The 23933-nt window shown below is 59.8% G+C and overlaps 11 protein-coding genes across 12 annotated transcripts; 3 read left to right on the top strand and 8 right to left on the bottom strand.

The window, feature by feature from the left end:
• Positions 1–352: 352 nt before the first annotated feature.
• Positions 353–610, bottom strand: GGTG_04226 (hypothetical protein; the record flags this gene model as incomplete). Its single annotated transcript, XM_009222018.1, has 1 exon — positions 353–610. One exon carries the CDS (start codon positions 608–610, stop codon positions 353–355), a length of 258 nt encoding a protein of 85 aa, XP_009220282.1.
• Positions 611–2533: 1923 nt separating this feature from the next.
• On the top strand, positions 2534–5281 carry GGTG_04227 (AMP-binding enzyme). Its single transcript, XM_009222019.1, has 2 exons — positions 2534–4871; positions 4938–5281. The coding sequence occupies exons 1-2, from the start codon at positions 2845–2847 to the stop codon at positions 5038–5040; spliced, it is 2130 nt and encodes a 709-aa protein (XP_009220283.1). The 5' UTR covers positions 2534–2844; the 3' UTR covers positions 5041–5281.
• GGTG_04228 (hypothetical protein) lies at positions 4955–6441 on the bottom strand. The gene is made up of 4 exons (XM_009222020.1): positions 5942–6441; positions 5652–5869; positions 5314–5558; positions 4955–5241 (listed from the first exon to the last, which is right to left on the bottom strand). The coding sequence occupies exons 1-4, from the start codon at positions 6255–6257 to the stop codon at positions 5202–5204; spliced, it is 819 nt and encodes a 272-aa protein (XP_009220284.1). The 5' UTR covers positions 6258–6441; the 3' UTR covers positions 4955–5201.
• A 114-nt stretch (positions 6442–6555) lies between these two features.
• Positions 6556–8548, top strand: GGTG_04229 (hypothetical protein). Its single transcript, XM_009222021.1, has 3 exons — positions 6556–6817; positions 6941–7890; positions 7955–8548. The coding sequence occupies exons 1-3, from the start codon at positions 6570–6572 to the stop codon at positions 8374–8376; spliced, it is 1620 nt and encodes a 539-aa protein (XP_009220285.1). The 5' UTR covers positions 6556–6569; the 3' UTR covers positions 8377–8548.
• Positions 8376–9803, bottom strand: GGTG_04230 (hypothetical protein). The gene has a single exon (XM_009222022.1). It carries the CDS (start codon positions 9730–9732, stop codon positions 8770–8772), a length of 963 nt encoding a protein of 320 aa, XP_009220286.1. The 5' UTR covers positions 9733–9803; the 3' UTR covers positions 8376–8769.
• Positions 9804–9936: 133 nt separating this feature from the next.
• GGTG_04231 (CAMK protein kinase) lies at positions 9937–12371 on the top strand. Its single transcript, XM_009222023.1, has 2 exons — positions 9937–11491; positions 11555–12371. Exons 1-2 carry the CDS (start codon positions 10205–10207, stop codon positions 12248–12250), a joined length of 1983 nt encoding a protein of 660 aa, XP_009220287.1. The 5' UTR covers positions 9937–10204; the 3' UTR covers positions 12251–12371.
• Positions 12372–12470: 99 nt separating this feature from the next.
• On the bottom strand, positions 12471–13178 carry GGTG_04232 (hypothetical protein; the record flags this gene model as incomplete). The annotated part of the gene is made up of 2 exons (XM_009222024.1): positions 12471–12965; positions 13044–13178. The coding sequence occupies 2 exons, from the start codon at positions 13176–13178 to the stop codon at positions 12471–12473; spliced, it is 630 nt and encodes a 209-aa protein (XP_009220288.1).
• A 640-nt stretch (positions 13179–13818) lies between these two features.
• GGTG_04233 (hypothetical protein) lies at positions 13819–15438 on the bottom strand (the record flags this gene model as incomplete). The annotated part of the gene is made up of 2 exons (XM_009222025.1): positions 13819–15110; positions 15219–15438. The coding sequence occupies 2 exons, from the start codon at positions 15436–15438 to the stop codon at positions 13819–13821; spliced, it is 1512 nt and encodes a 503-aa protein (XP_009220289.1).
• A 283-nt stretch (positions 15439–15721) lies between these two features.
• Positions 15722–16644, bottom strand: GGTG_04234 (hypothetical protein; the record flags this gene model as incomplete). The annotated part of the gene is made up of 2 exons (XM_009222026.1): positions 15722–16093; positions 16189–16644. The coding sequence occupies 2 exons, from the start codon at positions 16642–16644 to the stop codon at positions 15722–15724; spliced, it is 828 nt and encodes a 275-aa protein (XP_009220290.1).
• Positions 16645–16727: 83 nt separating this feature from the next.
• On the bottom strand, positions 16728–19655 carry GGTG_04235 (the record flags this gene model as incomplete). Of its 2 annotated transcripts, XM_009222027.1 has the most annotated exons (4): positions 19353–19655; positions 18420–18715; positions 17682–18341; positions 17036–17602 (listed from the first exon to the last, which is right to left on the bottom strand). In XM_009222027.1, the coding sequence occupies exons 1-4, from the start codon at positions 19444–19446 to the stop codon at positions 17036–17038; spliced, it is 1617 nt and encodes a 538-aa protein (XP_009220291.1). In that variant the 5' UTR covers positions 19447–19655. The 2 variants fall into 2 exon arrangements, with proteins under 2 accessions (XP_009220292.1, XP_009220291.1); XM_009222028.1 differs by having other exon boundaries at positions 16728–17602; positions 18420–19655.
• A 113-nt stretch (positions 19656–19768) lies between these two features.
• Positions 19769–23520, bottom strand: GGTG_04236 (AGC/PDK1 protein kinase). The gene is made up of 2 exons (XM_009222029.1): positions 20888–23520; positions 19769–20811 (listed from the first exon to the last, which is right to left on the bottom strand). The coding sequence occupies exons 1-2, from the start codon at positions 23072–23074 to the stop codon at positions 20431–20433; spliced, it is 2568 nt and encodes an 855-aa protein (XP_009220293.1). The 5' UTR covers positions 23075–23520; the 3' UTR covers positions 19769–20430.
• Positions 23521–23933: the final 413 nt, after the last annotated feature.

The following is a 23933-nucleotide window of genomic DNA, read 5'->3' on the forward strand; positions in this document are numbered from 1 at the left end:
CATGGAATATTCGGTATTGCGACGGGCGGCGGTTGACGTTGCGCATTCTGCTGATCAGTTGTGAATTTGTCTGCAAGCCCCGCCAGGAAAGAAAGAAAAGGAAAGTGGCGCTGGAAGGCCTCGATACCCTTCCCTCGGCTGCACTTACTCTCCGTCAGCAGCTGTCGAATATGCCCTTCCCCGCAACCACCGCCGCCCGATGAGCTGCTGGCTCGCGCACCTCTTGGGTATGATTCGGGTGGCTCCGTGCACAAAGCGCCCGGCTCGTCAGGACATGCAGACAGAGAGACAGACGGAGAGACGCAGGTGCCAGCCGGGTCGCCGAGGCAGCAAGAGACTTTTTGCGACCAAGTCAGGAGTAGCCGTCTCGACCCTGCGGAGGGCAGTCTAGCCCTTGGCGGCCCTCGTTCCCGACCTTCCATCTCGCCTCCCGCGGGATGATGGGGCGATATAGGGGCGAGGTGCATCTGCGTGATGGCGGGAAGGGGGCTCGAGGGCCGGCTAGACTGTCCCTACTTGCGGACGAGATGGGGCTCTGGTCACCTGGCACAATATCGCGAGTGCCACATTCATCTTCCTCGCCCACGACGGTCATTTCCAGAGGCAACATTCGTGACGGGGTTTCCGCTCGGGTGCCCAAAACGCACCACCCATGGCGGGCAGCAAGGGCAAGAAACACCGATCGAGGTCTTGGCAGTCTCCAATATGTCAGGTCCTTGGCATGGGGGATCCCTGGTCCCTTACGCAATGCCCACCGTTTCGAGGCCCGCAGACCGGCAGCCAGCGGTCAGCGGTCCTTGTGTTTGTGGTCTCTGCTGCTGCTACAAAAGAGTGGGCTGCGACGGAACCCTCCCACGGCCGTATTAGGAAAGGATCGGTTTGGCGGAGGGATCCCCGGTGGGGGCTCGAACAGACACTAGAGACGCCATGGGAAACCAGCATTTCCCCGTTGGCTTTTTGCCCATTTGTCGTGGAAATGCCCATGTTTTTCACGCCAGCGACCCAAGCCATCCCATGCTCCCCCAGTCCAGACCGAACAAGCTCCTGTTCGGCGTCCGACCTCGAGAGCCACCGCTAGCATGTCAGTCGCCCAGCAGCCATCCGGCTCCTGGCCGGAGGTGGCCCGACACGTGTTGGCGCTTGTATCAACCGTGCTGTTGCTTGTGCGGCGTTGCTTGTGTGCCACCGGTCTCAACCTGTCTCCCTGCCGCTAGGGATGCGTGATTCGGAGTAGGTGGTCCAGCATCAATCGTGGGCCACCCACGCCGGAGCTGCTGGCCGAGTTGAAATCCCAGGCGAACAGAGCATGACAACGCCCGAGTCCCGTCACCACGCCACGGTGGACCCGCCCGTGGCCAAGAGATGGAACCGATTAGAGCGCTTGGCAGCAATATGATACGGGATTCCGCCAGATCTCCATGCCGCCTCGAGAAAAGGTGTCTTTTCCGGGAGGAATCTCGCGTTTCCCATGTGAATGGAGGAACCCCTTGCCATGTCAAAGCTGTCGCCAAGCATTCCGCCGCTTTTCAATGACAGCCCAGATAGGCGCCATTGTTTTGTGAGCAAGTGCGGGCTGCAGAGGTGGCGTTTGGCGTGTCCGGCTGTCCGTCCGTCCGATAAGTTTCTTCTCTCAACCAGGCCTCATCACAATCTGCTGGTGGTGTGTCCTCGGAAGCTTTGTTCTGCAACCGAATAACAACGGAATTGGCGTAGTGCAGCGTACTGTCTTGCACCGCTTATCCACGCTGGGAAGAGACTAGAAACTCTCTTTATGTCAGTTCGTCGTCCATTTCTATTCCATCCATTTCCATTCCATTCATCAGTTCCCTTTCTCCAACTGACAGTTTTCTAGCAATGATTTATGCTCCATGGAAGAGCGGGCGCTCTACGCCGATAGCCTCCGAGACTCGGCCTTAAGCATGACGCATACCAAGGGCTTGTTGTCTTTGCTGTCTACGGACTCGAATACAGATAGAGCCTGATGCTATCCTTGTTTTGACGCCTCAGGCCCCGGGCCTTTTCAGCCACATCCAGATGAGGCTTCATTCCCTTGGCGACCCCGGCTGTGGCGCGTAATCTCGAGTCAAGCCGAGGGAACATTGACAGCAGGCGCGGTCACATGCCAACGGCTTCAGGCGGACCACAACAATAAATCGGTGCTGATTGGCTCCCCCAGCTTGGGGAAGTCGCCAAGGCTGGGGCCGAGGTCATCTGGAGAGAATCCGGCTGCAGAGAATGGAAGGTGCTACGGGCGCAGAGCCGTTGGGCGAATGCTTCTGCAGCACAGCAGATTGATTGACATCCATGTCGGCAGCATGTTGTGTCTGGCCTTTGCATTGGCGAGCACGAGGCGATGCTACGGCCAGCTCCGAGGTGTGGGAGAGATTGGTGAACAGGAAACCAGCAAAGAAGATGTACTCTTGAGAACAGCCGCCTTTTGAATACTGACATTCCTTCCTTCAATAGCTGCACGCTAACCTGCAAAGCCAAACGTTGAGCCGAGGTCCAGCACTGTGGGGCCCATCGCGCTCACCATCCCTGCCTCCCCCGCTGGACCATGGCGAAAGCTGGCCAGCCAAACAACAAGCACTGTAAATCGGACTCAGGCGACCCTTTGTGTGGCTGGCCTCGTAAATCGCTGCTTACCATTGAACCTTTGCGCATTCGCTTTTATGCTGCTTCCCTTCTCGTTCCTTTCTCATCTCTAGCCGTCGACTAGGAAATTCCTAGACTGCTAGAAAACGCGACCAGTCGCGACTCTCCCTTAAAGTTGCGCCAGCGCATCCCCCCCAGACAACCAACACGATACAAGGCGATTGCCGGGCAGCCCCCTTGAGCGAAATCATGTCTCCTCTAAAGAACGTCGATACGGCCACGTACATCAAGCAGATCGCCGAGCCGCCACCGCCTGGCGCTCCCTATGCGCTGCCCGTTCCTGGAAGCGAGCGCCCTAACCGCTCGCCCGTCTACCGCCATTGGAGATTCCGCGACGGCCCCTTGCTCAGCACGTACGACGAACACATCCAGACTTTCCACGACCTCTTTGAGGATACCCTCAAGAGGCGCGCCAGCAAGAAGCTCCTGGGCTGGCGCCCCTGGAACCCGCAGTCGCAGACGTTCGAGCCCAAGTATGTCTGGATGACTTATGCCGAGGTTGCCGAGCGGAGGAAGAACCTCGGCGCTGGCATCGTCGAGCTGCACAAGAGGCTCGGCGTCACGGCCCCCAAGTACGGCGTCGGCCTCTGGGCCCAGAACCGCCCCGAGTGGCAGATCACCGAGCTCGCCCTCGTGTCGCAGTCCCTTTACCCCATTTCGCTCTACGAGACGCTTGGTCCCGAAACCTCCGAGTACATCATCAACCATGGCGAGCTGGTCTGCGTCATCTCCTCCCTCCCTCACATCCCTACCTTAATACAGCTGGCGCCGCGCACCCCCTCGCTTAGGTTCATCATCTCGCTCGACCCTCTGGACGCCGGCGAGCCGGCTGGCACGTCCAAGATGGCCCTGCTCTCGCAGATGGCCGCCAACGCCGGTCTCCAGATCTTCTCCATGGACCAGGTCGAGGCCATCGGCCTGCAGTCTGGCCGCCCGATGCGGCCCCCGCACAGGGACGACATCGTGACCATCAACTACACCTCGGGCACCACTGGCGACCCCAAGGGCGTGATTCTCACCCATGCCAACGCCGTCGCGGGCATCACGGCCTCGCGCAGCAACGGTCTTGTGCACCCCAACGATACGCACCTGTCGTACCTGCCGCTGGCCCACATCTATGGTCGCATGACGGACCAGACCATCATCGCCGAGGGCGGCTGCATCGGGTACTTCCATGGTGACATCCTGGGCCTGGTCGAGGACTTGAAAATCCTGCGCCCGCAAGGCTTCATGTCTGTCCCGCGTCTGTACAACCGCTTCAGCACCTCGATCCAGGCTGCCACCATCGAGGCCGACGGCGTCAAGGGCGCGCTTTCTCGGCACATCATTGCTACCAAAAAGGCCAACATGAAGCTTCCTCCCGGCCAAGCCACCAACAAACACTTGCTCTACGATCGCATCTGGACGCCCAAGGTGCTTGCCGCCGTGGGACTCGACCGCGCCAGGTTCATGATCAGCGGCAGCGCGCAGCTGGACCCGGACGTGCAGGTGTTTCTGCGCGCCGCCTTTGGCAACATCTTCAGCCAGGGCTTTGGCATGACGGAGACGTACGCCGTCGGCACGGTGCAGTCTGTGGGCGACTTCACCGTGGGCAACATTGGTGCCCCGTGCCCGTCGTGCGAGATGTGCATCGAGTCGGCCCCCGACCTGGAGTACAACGTCACGGACAAGCCGAACCCGCGCGGCGAGCTCCTGGTCAGAGGCCCCATCATCTTCAAGGAGTACTACAAGAACGAGGCCGAGACGTCCAAGACCATCGAGCCCGACGGCTGGTTCCACACGGGCGACATCGTCGAGGTCGACAAGCTGGGCCGCTTCAAGATCATCGACCGCAAGAAGAACGTGCTCAAGCTGGCGCAGGGCGAGTACGTGTCGCCCGAGCGCATTGAGAACGTCTACATGGGCAGCTCGAACCTGGTCGCGACCGCCTTCGTGCACGGTGACGGCATCGAGTCGACCCTCGTGGCCGTCTTCGGCGTCGACCCGGAGCACTTTGCGCCCTGGGCCACCAAGGTGCTGGGCGGCTCGCGCAAGATCGTCAAGGAGGACCTGGACGCCATCCGGGCCGCCTGCGCCGAGCCGAAGATCTACAAGGCCTTCATGAAGCACATTGAAGACATTGGCAAGAGCCACAGGTTCAACAGCTACGAGAGGGTCAGGGCCGCACACCTGGCTGTTGATCCCTTCACCATTGTCAACGAGCTTCTCACGCCAACGTAAGTTTTCTGATTGCTCTTCCGCGTCGGTTCAGAAAGTGAAACGCTAACCATGACCCCCAATAGTCTCAAGCTCAAGCGTCCTCAGACGGCCAGGGCTTTCCGCGGCGAGATCGATCGCATGTACGCCGAGATCAACTCGCAGCCCACCGCCAAGGCCAAGTTGTAAAAACAGAAAAAGCAGATCGAGATGGACATGTATCAATATAGCTTCTCGTTATCCATCTCGTCTCATTATAGCAGAGATTTACCACGGACGGTTTGGAATGTCAAATACACCAGGGCGGTGGTTTTTTTTTTTTAGAAATGCTTCAAAACTTATCCTTTCCTTCACTGAGTGCTGATGAATACCACCAGCACGGCGGCGTATCTAGATCATGTGCAAGCTCGTCAGTACGCCCTGCCATCTGCTTGATTTGAGTGAAAAGTCACTTGTTCTTACGCTGCTGTGGCTGCAAATATTTCTGGACGCCTCGCATTTGTAATGATACCGAGACTCAGGGCAAACACAATCGTGCATCCGACAACGATGCCGATCCTGCCATAGGGATCCTTATAAAAGGAGAGGCCCACGATGGAGCCGGCAAGCAACGCCATGGCCAGGACAATGCTGACAATGTTGGCAGCTCGCACGATGGACCTCTCCTGGAAACGACCGATGCCTGCCTCGACGTCCGTCTCGGAGTGCTGTTTGCCGCCGCAAAGGCATCATGTCAAAACCAAGTCCTCGCAGCGCACGTCGATGGAGGATCATATGCCAGGGAGAGGAGGGGCACACACCCCTGCAGTCGAGACAGGCCAGATCCGCCTCAACAGCTCAGACAGGGGATCATGGTCGGCCGGGCTCTTGATGGCCACAAGGTCCGGGGCGTCTAGGAACCGGCCCGACGGGCCACCGAGGCAGGGGGTGTTTTCGAGGAAGGCCCTGTAGGCCCCGACGACCCTCTTGTTCGGAGCGCTCAGCGCGGAGATTTTGTGCTGCAGATCCAGTGCTTCATCTGGATCCCCAGCCGGGGGCCTTTTTTAATCAGAAGAACATTCACTGCTGGGAATTATGAGGGGAGTCTCACGGTATTCCTTGATTGCCGTTCGGAGTTCTTCAAGCACCAGCATATGCTTCTTGGCCACTTCGTGGCCGTCGGGGCTTTCGCTGTGTTGCTTGAGCAGGTCCCAGTCACACATGATCTCGGTCAATGCTAGCCCTTGGTCCGACAGTACTGCGCCGTCCAGCGCGCTAATACGCCTCTCCAAGGACAGCATGCGGGCCTGGAGGCAGAGCAGGTTCCGGGCGGCGAGCCGGTCGAACTTTCGGAATACGAGCGCCTCGCCGTCGCCGTCGGCGGCGATCCACCTGGCGGCATATGCGAAGCCGACTTCTGGAGCCATGCCGGGTCAAATATCAACGGAGGCAGGAGTGCTCACGATTGCGGTCATTAGATGGCGGCCGGTACGAAAGTGCAGCTGTAGCGACGCTATAACTGCCGCCGCTGGGACGCCCGGTCAGACTGTTGCAAGACAGCCAATTACACGGTAATGCATGTTCGTGCTGCTTCCTTCTCCCTATCAGAAGTGGGCTGTCTTGTTTGTGGCTGAGAAGTGGAAAAACACACCATGAGTTCAGCTGCCACCTGACCATGTTTCTGCGCCCAGCCTGCTAGGTACCTACCCCGATGTTTTCTACTCCCACTTCAAATCTGCATGATTTCAACCTCCATCCTTCCTCCAAATCTATTGCAACCGTATTTCGTCAACAGAGCCCAGGCCTTCGTGGGATCAGAAATCACACCAACCGGCTACCCTATATACCTCAGCATCGCAAGATACAAACACGAGCGCAATCACGATACAATGGCTCTTAAACCCCCAAGTCCCCTTCTGGATTTGACTGATAGATACACTGAGCATCTCAGGGCGAATGCGAGGCGTCATTTTCCTCCGGAAACATCGTACGTATTGAGAACATAGAGCCATCCTCCGAGTTTCTAGGCACACAGACGTAGAGCGCTAGGATAGCGCGGCTAAGGACTAATATGGCATCTGCGGATTTCTTAAATCATCCCTCAATACAGAATGGAGAAACGCCGCATGTGGAGCGAGGGCCACCCCGAAGTGACTGACCGAAGCTCGCGTGTCTTTGTCCCGGGCAATCTCAACGGCATTCCCATCGATGCTCTTCCGGACAGTGGCGCCGACAACTGCTGTATCGATCTGGCCATTGCCCAAAAGAACAACCTCGAGGTCTTGCCGACAAACAAGACGCGCATCGTGCTGGGCTCCGGCAAGGCGATCTACCCTGTGGGGGAGGTGCGCGCGGATTGGACGTTCAGGGGCGAACACGAGGTCCACACGCTCGTTTTATATGTCCTGAAAACCCTCACTGCCGACCTGGCGCTCGGAAACCCGTTCCTCAAGGCGACCAAGACATTCACGGAGTACAAGAGCCGCATCTCACGCACCGCGGGCGCCCTGTCCCGGAAGCTTTTCCGTCTCATGCTCCTCGGGGGCGGCACCGACAGGATCCGTGGCTATCTCGATGGCGAGGAGGTCCATGCCCTTCCCGACACGGGCGCGGAGATCATGGCCATGTCGACCGCCATGGCGCTGCGGCAGGGCTACGTGGTAGATGACCGGGAGGAGAGCCGCATCATGATCGAATTTGCCGACGGCTCCACCAAGCTCGCCCGCGGCCTTGTTCGCGGCCTAGAATGGGGCTTTGGGCCCGGGAGCAAGCCGGCCAGCAACAATCCTGACAGCCCTGGCTTGCCTAGGGCCAGGTGCGACTTTTACGTTGTCGACGACCTCCCTGTGGATGTCATCCTGAGCGCCGACTTCGTGCTTGACTTTGACGTCTTTTCACCAAAGTACGAGGCGTGCTTCTTTGACGGCCCCGCGGATACCAGTCTCGGGATGTTTTGCAACATCCGCGTCGTCAAGAAATGGCTCAAGAATGTCCCGCGACTTTGGGGCCAACGGTCCAGCGCCATTCCGGCCACCCAGCTGGCCAGTGTGAATTTCACGAGTACGTCCCGGACGCTTGTGATATCTGGTCTGTCCCTCTTTGACGCTGACACCACGAGACTTAGACCTCGCAAATACCTTGCCAGACGCCTTCCCGCCGCCTGTCGTGATGCGCGAGTGCAAACGCAGAAACGACATCATCGCCGCCAACTGGCCGGGCATGGACCAGGCCGCTATAGACCAAGAGAAGAACTACTGGCGTGCCTGGGACGCCGCCAAGGAACATTACTATTCTAGGAGGCGTCCTCCACGGCAACCAGATCGCGCTGGAGGCCCCCCAGGCCGCGGCGGAGTGCAAGCTAGCTCGGACGGGGGGACGTCAAGCCTCTCGAGTCCGGGTCAAAGCTCCACACCAACGTCAGGGGCATCGGCGGCAATCCCTCTCGCCAATATCCAGCCACTGCCCAGACCGACGACCGGGGACCTCACAGAATGGTCCAGGATGGTTGATCGTGTCTTTTCTCCAAGTGTGCATAACACAAGGTGACGACTTCCTAGCTTCTATTCCTTTCCTCAGCTTTCCCGTCTCGGCCCGCCTAAGAAATGATTGGTACATCTTGTTCCGTAGCGCAAGGCACAAGCTACTGGGCAATGAATTTCCTAGAATGAACAACAGAGATATATGTCTGCTTTGCTCTCTGGAGTAACCGTAGTTCCGAGGCATGAGAGTCTGGTATCTCCCTTAACTTCTGGTATCAACTTGATATAAAGAAAACCGACCTGGTATCCAAGTAACCCAAATCAAAAACGCCAATGAGCCCCCAGCTCCAATCAATCCAGTAGCGCCACGCAATGCTCCGACAAATGCATTCAAAATCACAAATCCCGACCTTTTCCCTCTCGCGACAACATTCGCTTCCCAACCCCACGTCCGCGTGCTCTATCGGCGGGCCCTGGTTGCCACACCTCGCCGCTCGCGGGTCCTCCCTGTGGTTCCCGCGCCTTGTTTGGATCGCAGATTGTATCTTGACCCGCTGCCACCGCGCGATCCTTCTGCCTGTGCTGCTACCCTAAGAGACCTTCTCCTGGGGGCAGCAGCACCGCCTGTCCTGCGTGGTGCTGACGTCCTCTTGGTCACGCGGCCCTCCATCGTCTGGGTCCCGGAGTCCCTCGTCCGGGCTGCGGGACGCGGCGGTGGTGATTGCGGCGGCGGCGTGACAGGCAGCTGCTGCTCAGACGTTTGATCTTCAACCCCCGAGCTGCTCCGTGGCGGCGACGGCATGTGTAGCTTCTGTCCAGGCTGGTGCTTTTTGGGCCCCCAGCTGCTCTGTGGCGGCATCGGAGGTAGAGAAGATTGGGGGAGATGTGGCAAGTCGGGCTTCTCGTACGGGTTGGTGCCGTTAACGCGGTTGCCGTCGGCGTCGATACCGCGGTAAGGTTTGCCCATAAGTTTTGCCAGTTTAGCAGAGTTCCGATCGAGTGTTCGTTGGCGCTCTTCAAAGTAGCCGTCAGGGATGTAGGAGGCGAAGTGCGCGACGAGGTTGTCGAGGGTCCGGTGGTGGGTGAAGCGTGCGATGGACGCCCAGAGACCATCGTCGTTGGTCAAACACGGGCGGCCAGTAAGCTCGCCTGCGACGGACTCAAATGCGTCTCTCAGTTCCCTGAGGCGCTGTTCTTTCCGCTCGCCGAGCAGGCGGTAGAACTCCTCCCTTGTGGATGCGCGGTTCGCAATCTCGTAGACGTCGTGGTGGAAGGCTTCGGCCTGCTGGATGGGGGAGGGCTCCATGTTGTACTCTCGGTAGATGTCGGTGAATAGCGTCGTCATGTCGATGCCGAATTTCGAGGATGGCCACCGCCATTCGGGCATGGTGGCATAGTCGACGGGCGGTAGTTGGACGTTCATTTTGACCGACGGCACGGCGCTGCTGTGCGATTACGGCGGCTTCGATGCTGAGGTTGTGGCAGCGATTGAATTTGCACGATGACTGTCGTCGCGTGTTGGGCAATCACGTTGCCGCCAAGTGGAGGTGCTGAAGCACGTGCCGTGACAGCGTGCCAATCCGTCGCCTGGGAGGGGCTTGATTCAACCCCTCAACTCGCTGTGCAATGCGAAACCACTGACAAAATGAAAAGGCCATAAAATGCTCAGCCTACCTATGTAGCAGTCTTGGTGCAGATAGAAAGGCTCATTACCTGATACCCGTGTATTTCTTCCCCTCTTCTATCCTTCCTCCCTCGTTTTAATCCCCAACTACTCATTCTCTTTTCTACCGCCGCTCATCCTTCTTTACCCTTTCGCTTTGATTCATATCCTTTGTTTTCTCCTGATTAGCCCCTGCTCTCTCTCGTACAACTGTCTCCCTTTCCCATCTTGGATGGATCCCCCGACCACCGCAGTCCCTGCATCACCGCACCATCCTTCCTCCACCCAGGCCACCGACCCAGTATCGAGCGGTGTTATCCTGCAGGCAGTGGGTGACCTCCGCAAAAAGGAAGATGCCGTAGTAGAAACCGCCGCTCCTGGCTCAACTGAGGCCACAAACCCCGTTTCGAGTGATGCAGTCGAACGATTGCTTGCGGCACATCGGAAGGAGAAGGGTGAAAATCCATTAGCCGGCGAAGTGCTCACAGATGTAGAATTGTTCCCGATAACGCAGCTCGATACAGGGCACCTTTTGTGCCGCGTCCTTGTTGTTGAGGAGCAGGGAGCGCTGCAGGTCCCAGGGGCAGAGAAAATTGAAATCCGCGGTAAAATTCAATACCCTGGAAAGGAGGGGAAGTGCGAAGTAGAAAGTTGGGATAAGGGCAAAGATGATAGGGATGATAAGAGTGGTGTGAAAGTGGAAAAAGAAGACGGTAGAGAGGAAAGCCGGGATAAGAGAGAAAGAGAAAATGGGCAAGGAGAAAAGGGGCATAGGAAAAACGAGGAGAAAAAGACGGAAGCCGAAAGAGATGACAATGGTGAAGGAGATCAGAAACACGTGCGTTTTGCCGAATGCCTGGCCGTCACGCAGCGTCCGGACGATATCTGTTGCACCATCAACTCGCCTTTGCAGCTCGAGCTTTATTACGATTCCCAGAAAGATTCCGTCCAGGCAGTCTCCAAGCACGAGGCGGAGATCCAGATCGAGCCCATCACTCCCGAAGACGAGAGCCGAGAGCCGGGCGAGACCCGTATCCTCGAGAGATTCGACTACAGACCTGTCGGCCCTGGCGCATGGCGGTTCAGCTCAACGGACGGCCTCCGGTCTCTACAGATAGTCGTATTCCCGCGCCGGCATTCCTTCGCTCTCGTAAAGCTCAAAACCCTATCGGTCACGGCGGGCGCCAAACGAGATGCGCCGCCAGAGGACCTCACCCAGGAGGCGGCCGAGATGGAGCCCGTGGCGAGCAACGAGATCATCAAGAGGCTCGACTCGCTGGCCGAGCTTGGCGAAGGCCAGATGTTGCACGTTATGAACAACGAAGCAAAGGAGTACTCACTTTTCCGGATGGGCTTAATGGGGAAAACGCGCTCGGCCCAGGTGTTTCAGGCCAGGCACTCGGATTTTCCCGACAAGATGGTGGTTGTCAAGGCTTTTATGTACGCCAATAGATACAGCGCCGTGGACCGCGGGAAGCTATGGAAGGCCGAATACAGCATCCACCGCAGGCTGAAATCTGTAAGTCGATTGCCCCTGTCCTTCTTAATCCATAGCTTTAGCTAACCTATACTCGCCCGGGAGGACTTCATCGTCGAACTGTTCGGCGGCGATGCCAGGCTCGAGGCCCTCATCATGGATAATATCGACGCCCGCGACCTTGGCAGCAGGCATTGGTGCGATGCCAAAGGCAACAAGCACTTCCTGGGCACCCGGGCCCACGCGGTGCGGGTGCTCGCCGACATCTCGCAGGCGCTCCTCCACCTGCGTCACAAGGGCGTGCTGCACAACGACATCAAGCCATCCAACATCCTCTTCAGCGAGCAGCGCGGCGCCGTCCTCATCGACTTTGGCCTGGCCACGGTGGACGGATCCTTGCCCTCGACGGGCGGGACGCCGTGGTACGTACCCCGGGAGTACCTGACGGGCGGCCGCCGGGCGGCGCCGGCCGACGTCTGGGCCCTCGGCATCGTCGTCGCGTACCTCCTGGGCCACGTGCCCCTACCGGACAGCGAGAGGCAGGTCAGGTCCTGGCCCATCCGAGACATCGCGCGGGACCGGGGCCGGCGCGAGCCCCTCCTCCCGCCGACCCCGGCCCAGGGAAGGATGGCGCGGTGGCTCGGCGTCGTGGATGCCGTCAGGGAAAGGCTGTTGGGCTCGGAGGACGACCTGCTTGCCGCCTTGGTCGCGCGGATGTTGATGGATGAGAACGACCGGATGACGGCAGAAGAACTGGCGGCAGCCACTCCTCACATCACGGCTGTAGATAGGATCGGGTAGGTGGATAGGAAACGGTCAAGAGATTCAGTATTGGTGGGGGTGTGCAGTGGCCTGTCGGCTGGTATTTGCTCGATAGGCTGGCAAAACTAAGTACATCAAACAACATGATACATGTCGGTGACGGCGAGTGAAATGCCTGCCAAGTCCATCAGAGCCCGATCGCTAGATGAAGTGTCAAGAGGCCGCACCTCGGCACATACTCTAGCGCCAGCTACTTGACCTAGTAGTACCTGCCGTTCCTGTACGGTGTGTTGTAGGACCAGGGGCCCGCGTCCTCGTGCACACGCATGAGCAGATCGAACGCCGCCATAGCCACCGTCCTGGCCATTTCTTTGGCCCTGCCCTTTTTCAGCAAGTCCTTGTGATTGTACAAGGTGTCGACAACTGCGTCCCTCAGCCCTCGGTCGGTCTCCAGTGTGTTCGTGTACGCCTCGTATGCCGCGTCGAAGAACTTGTCGCCGTTCCAATGTTCGTCGGCCGCCGTCTTGAAGTTCTTGCGAGCCAACTCTTTCAGGCAGGGTATGCCGTACTTCTCGGCAAGGGCGTAGACCTTGGCATGCGTGACAAGCTCTGAACCATCCTTGGGAACCTCCTTCCCGCTTGTCTCCTTCCAGGATTGCGAGACATCATACTTGAGGTGGTACAAGTAGAACACCATCGAGTGAACGGCCACAGGATCGTCGTCAGGGAGGCTGATCTTGCCCTCTTGCGCCTCCTACAGCGGTAGCGAAAGTCGGGGTTATATTAGCTAGTGCAGGAGAAAAAAAAAGTGGTGTCTGGGGCCATGCCATACCTTGAAGGGACCGCGGCACGCTCTGGCGAAGAAAGCCGAGCGTGGGCAAACGATCGACTTGTGCACGAGGTAGTCCTTGGCACCGCACGATATGGTCAGGTCCGACCAGTCGCGGCCACCGTAAAGCCTAGGCATGATCTCCCACGTTTAGCTCTCCTCAATATCAGGCAAGAGGTCGGCGAGCGGCGACATACCTGCCCAAGGCTTTCATGAGATGGTCTGTTGGGTCCATCTCTGGAGATGTTGAGGTCGAGGACATGTGAGCTATCGTAGATGTTCCTGTTGTCGAGATTTTCTTCCGCTTGGCCATTGGTGTGCTGGCTCGTTTTGTTAACAAACCGAAGGCCCTGATGGTCGGAAAGGCTTACAGATGCTCTCCCAGGCAGTCTTGGGGGGCCCAAGGAGCCCCCTTTATATAGAAGTAGTGGTAAGAAATTACCAGGCAGCCTGGGATTGTTTGAGCGGCAGCCTAGGCCTGGAAGCCGGTGTTTGCGGGGAAGCCTGGAGAAGGCACTGGGCCCAGAGGGTGCGACGCAAGTAGACAAATGAGAGTGTCGGGCAGACAAACAGTGATTTAACACGGAAGATATCTTTAGGAGTTATCAAGATCAAGCAATCACCCCACAGGGCCGGAGTCGGTTGCTGAAGGATGCTGAGGAAGGCAATAGACATGTAGATTCTGTAGTCTCCCGTCGCAGGATCGACTGTTCCCACCAAAACAAAAGTAAGAAGGCCAACATTGAGGAATGATTGCGTTCAAACCCCGCTCCAACCCTCAAACTCCAACCCTCTCAGCCAACCAGCGCGAGAACCGCACACACTTCTTGTCCACAAACCTCCAGTGCAGGTCGCCCAGCCACAGGGCCCCCGGCAGCGCAACGCCAAACATGACCACGGCCCAGGCCGCGAGCCGGCCCCAGGTGCCGTGGGCGCCGCCCCAGCGGCGCTCCAGCTCGACGCGCAGGCCGATGCTGAGCGAGGTGCGCGCGGCCAGCATGTGGCACAGGTACAGGCCGTACGAGATCTCGCCGAGGTAGAGGGCCGGGCGCGAGTCGAGCGGGCGGCGCGCCGCGGCGGGGAGGCGGTCCAGCGCCGCCACGAGCAGCACCGAGCCCGCGGCGAGGATGTACCGCACCACGAGCGGGCCGGGCAGGCCCAGCAGCCGCACCGGCCAGCTGTAGGGCGCCGCGTCGAACGCGTTGGGGGCCAGGGGCCACCCGCCCAGGAGCAGGGCCAGGAGCAGCACGGCGGACCAGCCGGCCGTCTCGAGCCTGGTGGTGGTTGCGGCGGGGGCGGCGGCTAAGCGTCTTGGCCCGCCGCCGCCGCCGCCGCTGCCGCCACCGTCTGCGGAAGTCGACGGCGGCAAGGCCTTTTCCTCATCGTGGCCAGGCAGCAGCAGGGGTGCCGCGCCGTTGTCGACAGCAGAAGCAGCAGCAGCAGCGACTCCCTCCTCGGCCCTCCTGCGGCGGCGGCGCGCGATGCCCGTGTCGGCAATGACCATGCCGCACAGGAACATGCACGTCTGCCACTCCTTGACGTAGCCCAGCCACGCGGCCAGCAGCGCCACGCAGGCCGCGCGGTTGCGGCAGGACGCACGACGCAGGGCGAGGCAGGCGGAGAAGACGACGAAGGAGCTGGCGCACTCGGCCGCCAGGGTCCAGGACTGGGACATGGACACGAGGGCGGAGGGGTCGAGGCCGTGCACCATGCTGATGAACTCGGCGCCGGCCGAGGCTACCAGCCCGGCCCACGACGGGGCCGCGGGCGAGGGCGCGCGCGACGCCGCGAACGGGTACCAGGCGCCCAGGCGGCGCGGCACCATCGTGGCGGCCAGCACGGGGATCACGGGCAGGAACAGGCGCGGGATGCGCCGGAAAGAGCTCGAGCCCAGCCGCGACGCCAGCTCCTCCCCGCTCCGGCCCGAGTGCGCCAGCTCCAGCGGCCCGAGGCTGAGCGCGTACCCGCTGACGACGAAGAAGATGCTCACCATGAAGTGGCCCGCCAAGAGGAGCCGGACGAGGGGCAGCTGGACCAGATGGAGCTTCCCGTCCTCGCTGAGGCCGTAGGCTTGGTGGAATAGGTTGTACGAGGACTGGTCGTGGGTTGTCAGGGGATGGTTAGCTAGCCTGGCCGGTTACTGCTGCTGGGACGAGACGGGCAGGGGAGAGAGCCAACTTGCTTCTGTGATGTGCATGTTGACGACAATGAGCGCCGAGATACCCCTAAGGCCATTAAGCCAGGAGGTCGCGTGGGGCTTTGGGATGGCGGCGTCCGCGTCGACGTAGCCCAGGGCCCTAGCCAAGGGGGACGGCAGCAGCCGCCAGAGGATCTGGCGAAGGGCGGGCCTGGGGAGCCTCCATCCCAGCCACGGGCCGCTCCGTCTTTCACCCAACATGCTGTGTGATATATGGATATTGAAGAAGATCTGGGAGGGGCTAACCGCCGTCGCTTTTGTCGCCGTTGGTGTTTACCGTCGTTAGTCGCTGCCCCCGACGCCTGGCGGGCTACCAGGTGAGAGCGAGCTGTGGTTGACAAGGAGGCTTTGCCTTGGGTCGGAGGGCCTAGCCGATGGGAAGTCTGTTGCTTAAATGGGAGCCTACGCCTGTGGCGACTAAACTGCAAGTGATGACAAGACGTGACGACATGGACAGAAGAGGCCAGCCCCCCTCAAGAAATCTTCACGCATCCTTTCGCTCGATAAACTCGGCCGCCCTCTCCTTCCACTCCTCCCTCCAGCGCGTCAGCGGCGGGCGTCCCTCGGCCAGGTCGCCGGCGGACCACAGCACGCGCCGCATGTCCGTGTCCTCGGACACGTCGTTGTCCGGGCACAGGACATAAAACTTGCCCTCGTCCATCTTGACCACCAGGTGGTCCACCACCTGGCTCGCCAGCCACGCGCCCGCCGGCTTCTCCCGGCTGCCGTCGGCGCCCGTCATCGCCGTAAAGGTCCAGCCGGGGACCAGGAGGTGCACGGCCGGGTCGGCGTCGCCGCGCAGGTCGTACGCGAGGTGCTCGGCCACGCTGCGGACGGCAGCCTTGCTTGCGTTGTACTGTGTGTTTTGCGAGCAAAAAAAAAAAAAGCAGAGTTAGGGGGAGAGAGGTACCTAGATACCACCGTCGCAAAAAGGGGGGGAAATAAACATACGGCAGGATTCCCGGGCGGGTTCGTAATGCCCTGCTTGGACCCCGTGATAACAACGGCCGCCGGCCCCGCCGCGCGCCTCACCATGGGCAGCAGGGCGGCGACGCCGTTGACGACGCCGAAGAAGTTGACGCCCATCGTCTCCCTAAACGGCGCCGCGTCGTCCCAGCCCGACCTGCGCCCGATGCCGGCGTTGAGGGCGAGGAGCGAGACGGCGCCGCCGAGCTCCGACTCGACCGCCGCGGCGACGGCGGCCCAGTCCCCGGGCTTGGAGACGTCGGCCTTGACGGTCGAGATGTTGTTGGCAACAGAGCCCACCGACTCTAAAAGCTTCGAGTCCCAGTCCACGACCAGCACCTTCATGCCGGACCCGGCGCAGCGCTGGGCCAGCTCCAGGCCGATGCCCGACGCCCCGCCCGTGATGACGGCCGTGTTGCCGGGCTTGAGTATGGCCGTCATGTTTTTTTGTTTGCGTTTGTTTGATGACGGCGTCTTCTTTCGTTTGTTCAAAGTGGCTTGGATCTTGGATGCAAGACAGGCTGCAAGAAAGCTGTCGCCCGCGTGAACTTTATAGCTAAGGAAAGTAGATAGCGGACTCAGACGTCACCGTCCCGCACCGGCGATAAGCCAATTATTCATGTCCTAACACCGACCACCCCAAACACTGCAGGAAAGGTTGCCCGGCCAAGCTTTCCGTATTACTCTCGTTCCAACGCCAGGGCGCCTCGGTCTGTTTGCTCAAGTTTACACATGGGCCCTTAAACCCAAAAAGATGAGAGAGAAAAAAAAGGAGAAATAAAGAAATTCGAGACGCCTAAATCACACATGTTCACCCACCAGGCCACCGTCATCACCGCATCCCCGCCATGGCCGGCTGCCTCGCCAGCAGCACACTGACCCCCTCGCGCGCGCTCTCGGTGGCCCAGACACTGTCTCTGCCACCGCGCCGCCACTCGTCGCCACCTGTGATGGTGTCGCCGGATGCGCCCTTGCCGCGGACCGACTCGCCCATCACGACCTCGAGGTCCCGCTGCTGCGACGACAGCCAGCCCTTGACAAAGTTGGCTGGGTCGCGCTGCATCTGCGTGAAGAATGCGTGCTTGGCCTTGGAGTCGTAGACGGCCCCGACCAGAACCGAGAGCTGCTCGTCGAGCCGCGCCACCTCGCGCAGCATCTGCCCGTACTCGGCGTTGGGGTGGCTTCCGAACGGGAGCGAGAGCTTGGGCAGCGCCGCGCGCAGGGGGTCGTCAACCAACACCTGCACGTCGTAAATGGTGGGCTGCGGGCCGCCTGCTGCCGAGTGGAATTCTTGGTCCACCCGGATCGTGTACGGCAGCCTGACGGGAGGTAGTGGCATCAGATGCGCCGTGATGTAGTCCTGGAGGAGCGGGATGGCACCCACGTCTCGTCCCAGTATCTGATGGGCGGACAACGAAAGGTCAGCAAAACAAAGTCTCCAGTCAAGGGCTATCATATACAGTCACAAAGGAACGAACCTTGCGTAGGAGGTGATCGCAACGAAATTGGCGCTTCTCTTCCTCCTCTTGCAGGCCGTTGAGCCGGATGTAGTCCCACAGCCGCGTCGTGATCTCTGTGCGCGAGCCCTCGGACATGTCCACAATGTCCGCCAGGGCCGGGCTGATTGAGAAGCGCTCGGGCTCCTCGTGCCGTGTCAGGCTGAAGACGACGTTGACGTTCTCATCGCCGCCCCGCTTGAAGGTGAGCTCGTCAAAGTCGGCCGCCGGGTTGCCCACCGCCGTGCCGCCGCCGCGCTGCTCGGGCTTCTTCCACTCCATCAGCTGCTCCGGTCCCGCCGGCCCTGGTGCCACGCCCGGCCGGTCCACCGTCACGTTTATGGCCTTGAAGAAGTGCGAGAAGCGCGCGCGCTGCTGCGGCTTAGCTGCCGCCTTGGCTTTGCTCGTCGAGGGCGCGTCTGTCTCCATGGCGTCCTTGTCGTCCTTGTCATTTTGCGCCTCATTGCCATGTTCCTTCTCGTCGCCCTCGTCCTCGTCGTCGTCCAGCAGGCGGCCTTCGATCTTGACGCGGTAGCTCGAGTCGTGGCTGGTCGAAAAGTCGAAACTGTCTGTGTTCAGGGGCGCCTGCCACGGCTGCTCGTCGACGGTATTGCTGATCCAGATGCGCATCGTTTTGGAACGCTAGACGTGAGACCCAAGCATTAGCACACAATCGGTCGTCTACCAAGGGTAAAACATCCTAGAGCCGGATTCCCTCACCTTTGCGCCCTTGTTCACCGGGTCGACAATGTCCAGCCGCTTGCGGGTCATGGTCGCGTCGAGGCGCCTCTCGTAGTCGCGCAGATCGCGGTAGCGGGCGACGCCGTCACCGATGATGGCGTCCTCGACGCCGTCGGGCATGGTCTTGTCCGTGGGCCTGCGGCTCTTGAGGCGGCGCGCGCCCTCGCTGGCGTGCGGCTGCTGCTGCTGCATCATCGGCGGGCCACCCGCCGCCACCATGGGCATGGGCTGCCCCGGGTGAGGCACCACGCCGGGTCCCGGCATCATCTGGCCGCCTGTTTTCGGGGGCATGACGTACGTCGCCGCCGTCTTGGTCAGCTATGGGATCTCGTCTGCTGTCCTTCTGGCCCTGTCCGTCCGTCTGTGGGTGTGTCGGTCTTCGATGGCGGCAAGCAAGCAAAGCGGTAGGCCGTTCGGCAGTAGGGAGGTGGGCCGCCACGCTTTCTTTCCTTCTCTTACTCGCTGGCGTGTGGAGCGTGCATGTCAAAGGCCAGTCAAAGTGGCATGGAGCAGGCGGCGCCGAGGCCTTCTCTTGCCAAAGCCGCTTCGCGCACCACACGCGTGGATCCCCGATCCAATTTTCCCACCCCTGGCAGCGGAAGCAGAGCGCCAGCCGGTTTGCGATTTCCACCGGCCCCTTATTTTTGGGAGGTTTTTTGGCTTCCCGCACCCCGGCCGAGTGGATTCCGTGGCGGGCAGAACAAATAGCACTCGAACTCTCAATGGCGGATCGGGGCTTGGGCTTGCGTGTGTTGCTTGCTTGCTTGCTTGCTTGCTTGCTTGCTTGCTTGAGGAAGACAGGGAAGGCGGGAAAGCTACGGTATTCGACGGATTCCCCAGGGGCGGACGGACAAGCTCAAAGGCCATTTTTCAACCAGGGCAAAAACCAAGTAAATCAAAAACAAAACATACCATGACCATGGCCCGGGCGGCGTGGAGCGCCAATATGCGGCGCCCTCTGCGGCACCTGCTGCTGCGCATACTGCTGGCGGAACTGCGGCTGCATGCCGGGCCAATGAGGCTCCCTTGACGCGATGTGCGTTGTGCTACAAAAAAAAAAAAAAGAAAAAAAGAGAGCGAACCTAGAGGGGAAGGGGACACACGTATGGCAAACAAGGGCGGGCGCGGATCCAATCCAGATGGGTCGCGGGCGGTTTGTGGCTCTGTGGTTTCCGGCGAGCGCAAATGACAAATGACGATGGTTTTGCTCACAATCTTGCGGCTTCGGAGATGGCGCGCGTCGTTTCCTCACGGTCGCGCGTGCTTTCCGTGTCCAAATCTGCGACTTGCCTGCGCAGTGAGAATGAGTGGGTCGTTGTGTGTGGGTCATGCAAACCATTGCAGCCAATCATGGCATTGGAAATCTCAACTGTGGCTTCGATTTGATGGGTTGCAGGCGCCGACGGCAACAGAAACCAGCACAGATAGTGGCACACATCAACGCTTTGAATAATACTGAGAGCGTCCCGCGACACTCAGGGTAAACGAAAAGGTAGTCCAAGGAAGTCCAGCCAGATGCTGTTTGTCTTTGCTCTTTTTGTCCAGGACGCAAAAATGGCCGCCAAATTTCAACCTTTGAAGAAAAAGGTGCAGGAAGAGTGGACTGACGCCTCGCTATGAAATGCAGATTACAAGGGAGTGATATCGAAGGGATCGAGAAGAAATAGAATAGAAGCGTGCCGTGTCTTTCAAGCAGTCAACTTCCCTCACGGAATGGGAAAGAAAAAGAAGAAATGAGCGGAGGCTCTAGGGAGCGAGATGCTTGCCTCCAAAAGGTGGGTGAGAAAGGAAAAGCAACTAAAAAGAGACCCTCGCGAATGCCTCCCAAACAACAAAAGAATGAAGCAGAAGAGAAGAAGACAAAAGAATCTTGCTTTGGCCCTGGCCTGGTTTTATACTGCCCCGTACATCATGCTGCCATCTTCCATCCATCACTTCGACACTTTCATCTTGCAACCTCGCGTCTTTCGATGGCATGCCTCTGCACCCGTTAGAAGGCAGCACCCAGCCCGTTCTTCGACTGTCGCTTGCTGAACCGGTTCCGCTTCTTTTCCGGGATCGGGTCCTCTAGGCTTCCCTGGCTCTTGTTCATCATCTGGTTACGCCCAGATCTATCGCTCACCGAAAAGCCCTCGCCGTACTCGGGGTAGTTTGCTCGACCGCCGAGCGTGCTCGCCGGGCTGGACATTGACGAGGACATGTCCCCACCAAAAGCGCCGTTGTCCCTGTCGTGCGTTCCCAGGAGCTTTTGGGAGAGTGCAAAATCCTTGGCCGTTTCCAACGACTCGACCCAGTCGTCTACCGATATCTTACCCATGTCGCCCGCATTTTGAGAGCCTTTGGGTTCTTCGAATACGTAATGGACGCCGCCCTGTTTGATCGTGTCAGAGAGGCTGCAAGGGCTGCAAGACCAGGGCTCGAGCTAAGTAGAAATGAGGGCGACTCACCGTATCAACACACCAGACGGGCTGCCCCTTGACGTCCATTTGTGTCCTCCATGTGCAATCTGCCGCAAGCAGCGGGATTTCTTGCTTCGTCTTCTTCTCTTCGCCGCCCGCGGGCGCCAGAACGATTCGCCCGCTCGACGTGACCATGACGAGACGTTGTCGCTTCTTGGTCGTGCTTCCGCCGAAGAAGCGGGAAAGCTTCTTGTGCCCGTCGCCATGTTCCCCCTTGCCGTGGGGGCTGTTGGATATCGGCGAAGAGATCACCATAAGGTCTCCTAGCTTCAGAATCCGCTCGTTGTTTCGTGTGAGCACCGGTGACCAGTCTAGGTCGAGCTGCGTCGGCGGCGGCAACTCCGTTATTATCCGCCGCGGCTCCTGGCGCTGCTGCTGCGACTGTTGTTGAGACTTTGACCCGCCGTTGCTGTGCTGCTGTTGCAGCTGTGCACCGCTGCGGGTAGGCGCCATCACCTGCTGCTGCGCAGACGACGACCCCCCGTTTAGTTGTATGATATGGGGCTCCTGCGCTGGTGGCACGTAGGGCTTCAGCCGGGGCGCCCGGGATCGCCACAGCTCCTTGCTAATCGCCTGACCATCAAAAAACTCATGGTTCCGGATGTGCTCAACAGTCAACCTGCGTGCCGGGTCCAGCACAAGACACCGCTCGACAAGATCGCGGGCCGCGGGCGGGAAGCCAGAGGGGAACTCGTACTCCAGCCCGACAATCTTCTGGAACGTGAGGTACTCGCTTCCGCCCTTGAATGGTGGCCGGCCGGCCAGCAGCTGGTATACTATGCAGCCAAACGCCCACACGTCGCTTGCTTTGCTTGCGCTCTTGTCGGTCAGGAGCTCGGGGCTGACGTACTCGGCCGTGCCGACAAAGGACGCTGCCCTGCTGTCCTCTGGCGCGTCTCTCTCAAACATCTGCTGCGTGGTCGCGGTTCGGGGGTCTGGCATGAGCTTGGCTGTTCCAAAGTCGGTGATTTTGACGTGCATGCGGTCGTCTAGCAGCACGTTCTCGGGCTTGAGGTCCCGGTGGATGACTCCCCTCGCGTGCATGTAATCCATGGCATCGAGGATCTGTGCGCCATAGAAGCGAGTGCACTCAAGGTCAAAGGTACCGGTCCGTTTCAGCACGCCCAACAGCTCGCCGCCGGCGCACAGGTCCAGGACGTAGTACAGCGAGGTCTCGTCCTGGAACGTGTAGTACAGCCGGACTATGCCCGGGTGCTCCGTCAACCTGTTGAGCGTGTTCTTCTCAATGTTGACATACTTGATCTTCTTCTCCTTGATGATGTGCTTCTTCTCGAGAACCTTTACCGCGTACTCCTTCAGATTCTGCCGGTCCGTGGCCTGGTACACGGTGCTGTACGAGCCCTCTCCGAGGACCCTGCCAAACGAGAAGTCCCTGACGCCCTTTTTTACGGACCGCATGACCGTCCTCCCATTTGCGTCCACCTCTCTCCTGACACCGACCGCGGCCCCGCGTTCCTGCCATTCTTCACTGCTTGCCGGCAGCGGAACTTCAGGCTGGCTCGAGGGGGCCGCGTTCGGTATGCCCGGTATCGGCACCGAGCCGTACCCACCGCCCATTCCTCTAGATGAACTTCTTGTTGGCGGGTTGGCTCCACCCCCTGCGGGTTGCGGCATTTGCTGATGGGACGACCCGCCGGTATTGTACGATGCCTCGCGATAACTCGCCTGGCGTGTTGGCACGTTTCCTCTGTACCCTCCGGCATTGGAGGAGCTCCGCTGCGGGACGCCGCCGCCGCCGCCGCCGTACATCGGCGACCTCGCCTGGTCTGGCCTGCGCTCTCGGCCTGGCGAGACGGCTTCCGACTCGGGGGCTGGTGCGGAGGAGTAGACGGCCGACGTAGGGCGGGACCGCGTCCCGGGCGAAGCCATGTCGTACTGGTGTGGCATCTGAGCGCTCTGCGAAGACTGGACAGGAGATAGAAGCGAGTTGTCGGGTGCGCCCGCGGCGTGGGATGAGCTCAACATCGGCTCGGGGAGCAAGCCCGTCAGTCCAGGTTGTGGGCTAGGGTGTTGCTGTGCCTGGGCTCTCCTTTCGTAGTCGGTGTTGCTGTCGACGGCGGGGCCGCTGAGCGGGGGACTCGGGGCTACAGCATCGTCTGGATTGGCGATCCTCAGACCGCCCAGGGCCTGCGAGAGACTGAGGTCCCCATTCATGGCTGTGAGACCAGGCGGCGTAAGGGCGAGGAGAGGGTCGGATGGGCTCGTGTCGAGGCGGGTTTCGAGGGTGGGTTGGACAGGCTTCGGTGTTTCCGTCTTGGGATTCCTCGTCGTCGGTTACTCGGTCGGGACTGGGATGAAAGGAGCCGTCGGAGAGCGGCAAGGACTGCCAAGGGTGGACCAGCGAACGACGGGCTTGCAGCAAGAGTCGGAGGGATTGCCAGTCACGTCAACGAACCGCCCGGTTGTTCTTCGCAACCGGCCCTGGTATTGGGAGCATCAGGACTGGGCCAGGGGCTCGGCGATTGCGAGAGACGACAGCGGCCGGGGCAGGAAGGCGGCCGGCCGGGAGACGAGGACCTTCTTTGGGTGGTGGTGGTTCACTGGCACACTGGTTGCTAGCAGGTCCATGCAAACGCCTCACGGCAGTGGATGCACCGCGCACTGAACCAGCCCAGCATTGAGCTGCGACCACTGCTAGCTACTGAACCCCCCAACCCGTCCTCTGAAAACCGGGGGCTGCTCGAGGGCTGCTGCCGCTGATTGGCGGATAATGGCTCGTGCTCCACCCGAATCTTGAAAGAGCGAGAGAGCCATCCTTGCAATTCCCCCGTCTGCCTGCGCGAGGAAGTGACATCAACCCGGCATGGACAGAGCAGAAGCATTACAGTACAGAGGTGCCCTGAACGGCTACGGCCGACTCCAGTTCTCGGTCATTTCCCAACAGGTCGACCTAGGTGGTGCATTGCGGTACAAATAGCCCGTCTGGTCCGCGGAGGGGGCCTGATACAATCCTATTGATCCAGGTCCGAATCCAAATCCTAATCCGAGTCCAATACAAGTCGCCAATCCAGAG

Source organism: Gaeumannomyces tritici (assembly GCF_000145635.1).
Source record: "Gaeumannomyces tritici R3-111a-1 unplaced genomic scaffold supercont2.2, whole genome shotgun sequence".
Classification (NCBI taxonomy): domain Eukaryota; kingdom Fungi; phylum Ascomycota; class Sordariomycetes; order Magnaporthales; family Magnaporthaceae; genus Gaeumannomyces; species Gaeumannomyces tritici.

Excerpts from the sequence above, each read along its gene's own strand:
- GGTG_04231 (XM_009222023.1), top strand. The coding sequence starts at position 10,205 with ATGGATCCCCCGACCACCGCAGTCCCTGCATCACCGCACCATCCTTCC. Across the intron at positions 11,492-11,554 it reads TCCACCGCAGGCTGAAATCT|GACTTCATCGTCGAACTGTT; the intron begins GTAAGTCGATTG and ends CTCGCCCGGGAG.
- GGTG_04228 (XM_009222020.1), bottom strand. The coding sequence starts at position 6,257 with ATGGCTCCAGAAGTCGGCTTCGCATATGCCGCCAGGTGGATCGCCGCC. Across the intron at positions 5,559-5,651 it reads GGCCTGTCTCGACTGCAGGG|CACTCCGAGACGGACGTCGA; the intron begins GTGTGTGCCCCT and ends GGCGGCAAACAG. Across the intron at positions 5,242-5,313 it reads ATATTTGCAGCCACAGCAGC|ATACGCCGCCGTGCTGGTGG; the intron begins GTAAGAACAAGT and ends CACATGATCTAG.
- GGTG_04229 (XM_009222021.1), top strand. The coding sequence starts at position 6,570 with ATGATTTCAACCTCCATCCTTCCTCCAAATCTATTGCAACCGTATTTC. Across the intron at positions 6,818-6,940 it reads CATTTTCCTCCGGAAACATC|AATGGAGAAACGCCGCATGT; the intron begins GTACGTATTGAG and ends CCCTCAATACAG. Across the intron at positions 7,891-7,954 it reads GGCCAGTGTGAATTTCACGA|ACCTCGCAAATACCTTGCCA; the intron begins GTACGTCCCGGA and ends CACGAGACTTAG.
- GGTG_04236 (XM_009222029.1), bottom strand. The coding sequence starts at position 23,074 with ATGAATGGGGACCTCAGTCTCTCGCAGGCCCTGGGCGGTCTGAGGATC. Across the intron at positions 20,812-20,887 it reads CCGTCTGGTGTGTTGATACG|GGCGGCGTCCATTACGTATT; the intron begins GTGAGTCGCCCT and ends ACGATCAAACAG.
- GGTG_04227 (XM_009222019.1), top strand. The coding sequence starts at position 2,845 with ATGTCTCCTCTAAAGAACGTCGATACGGCCACGTACATCAAGCAGATC. Across the intron at positions 4,872-4,937 it reads AACGAGCTTCTCACGCCAAC|TCTCAAGCTCAAGCGTCCTC; the intron begins GTAAGTTTTCTG and ends GACCCCCAATAG.
- GGTG_04230 (XM_009222022.1), bottom strand. The coding sequence starts at position 9,732 with ATGAACGTCCAACTACCGCCCGTCGACTATGCCACCATGCCCGAATGG.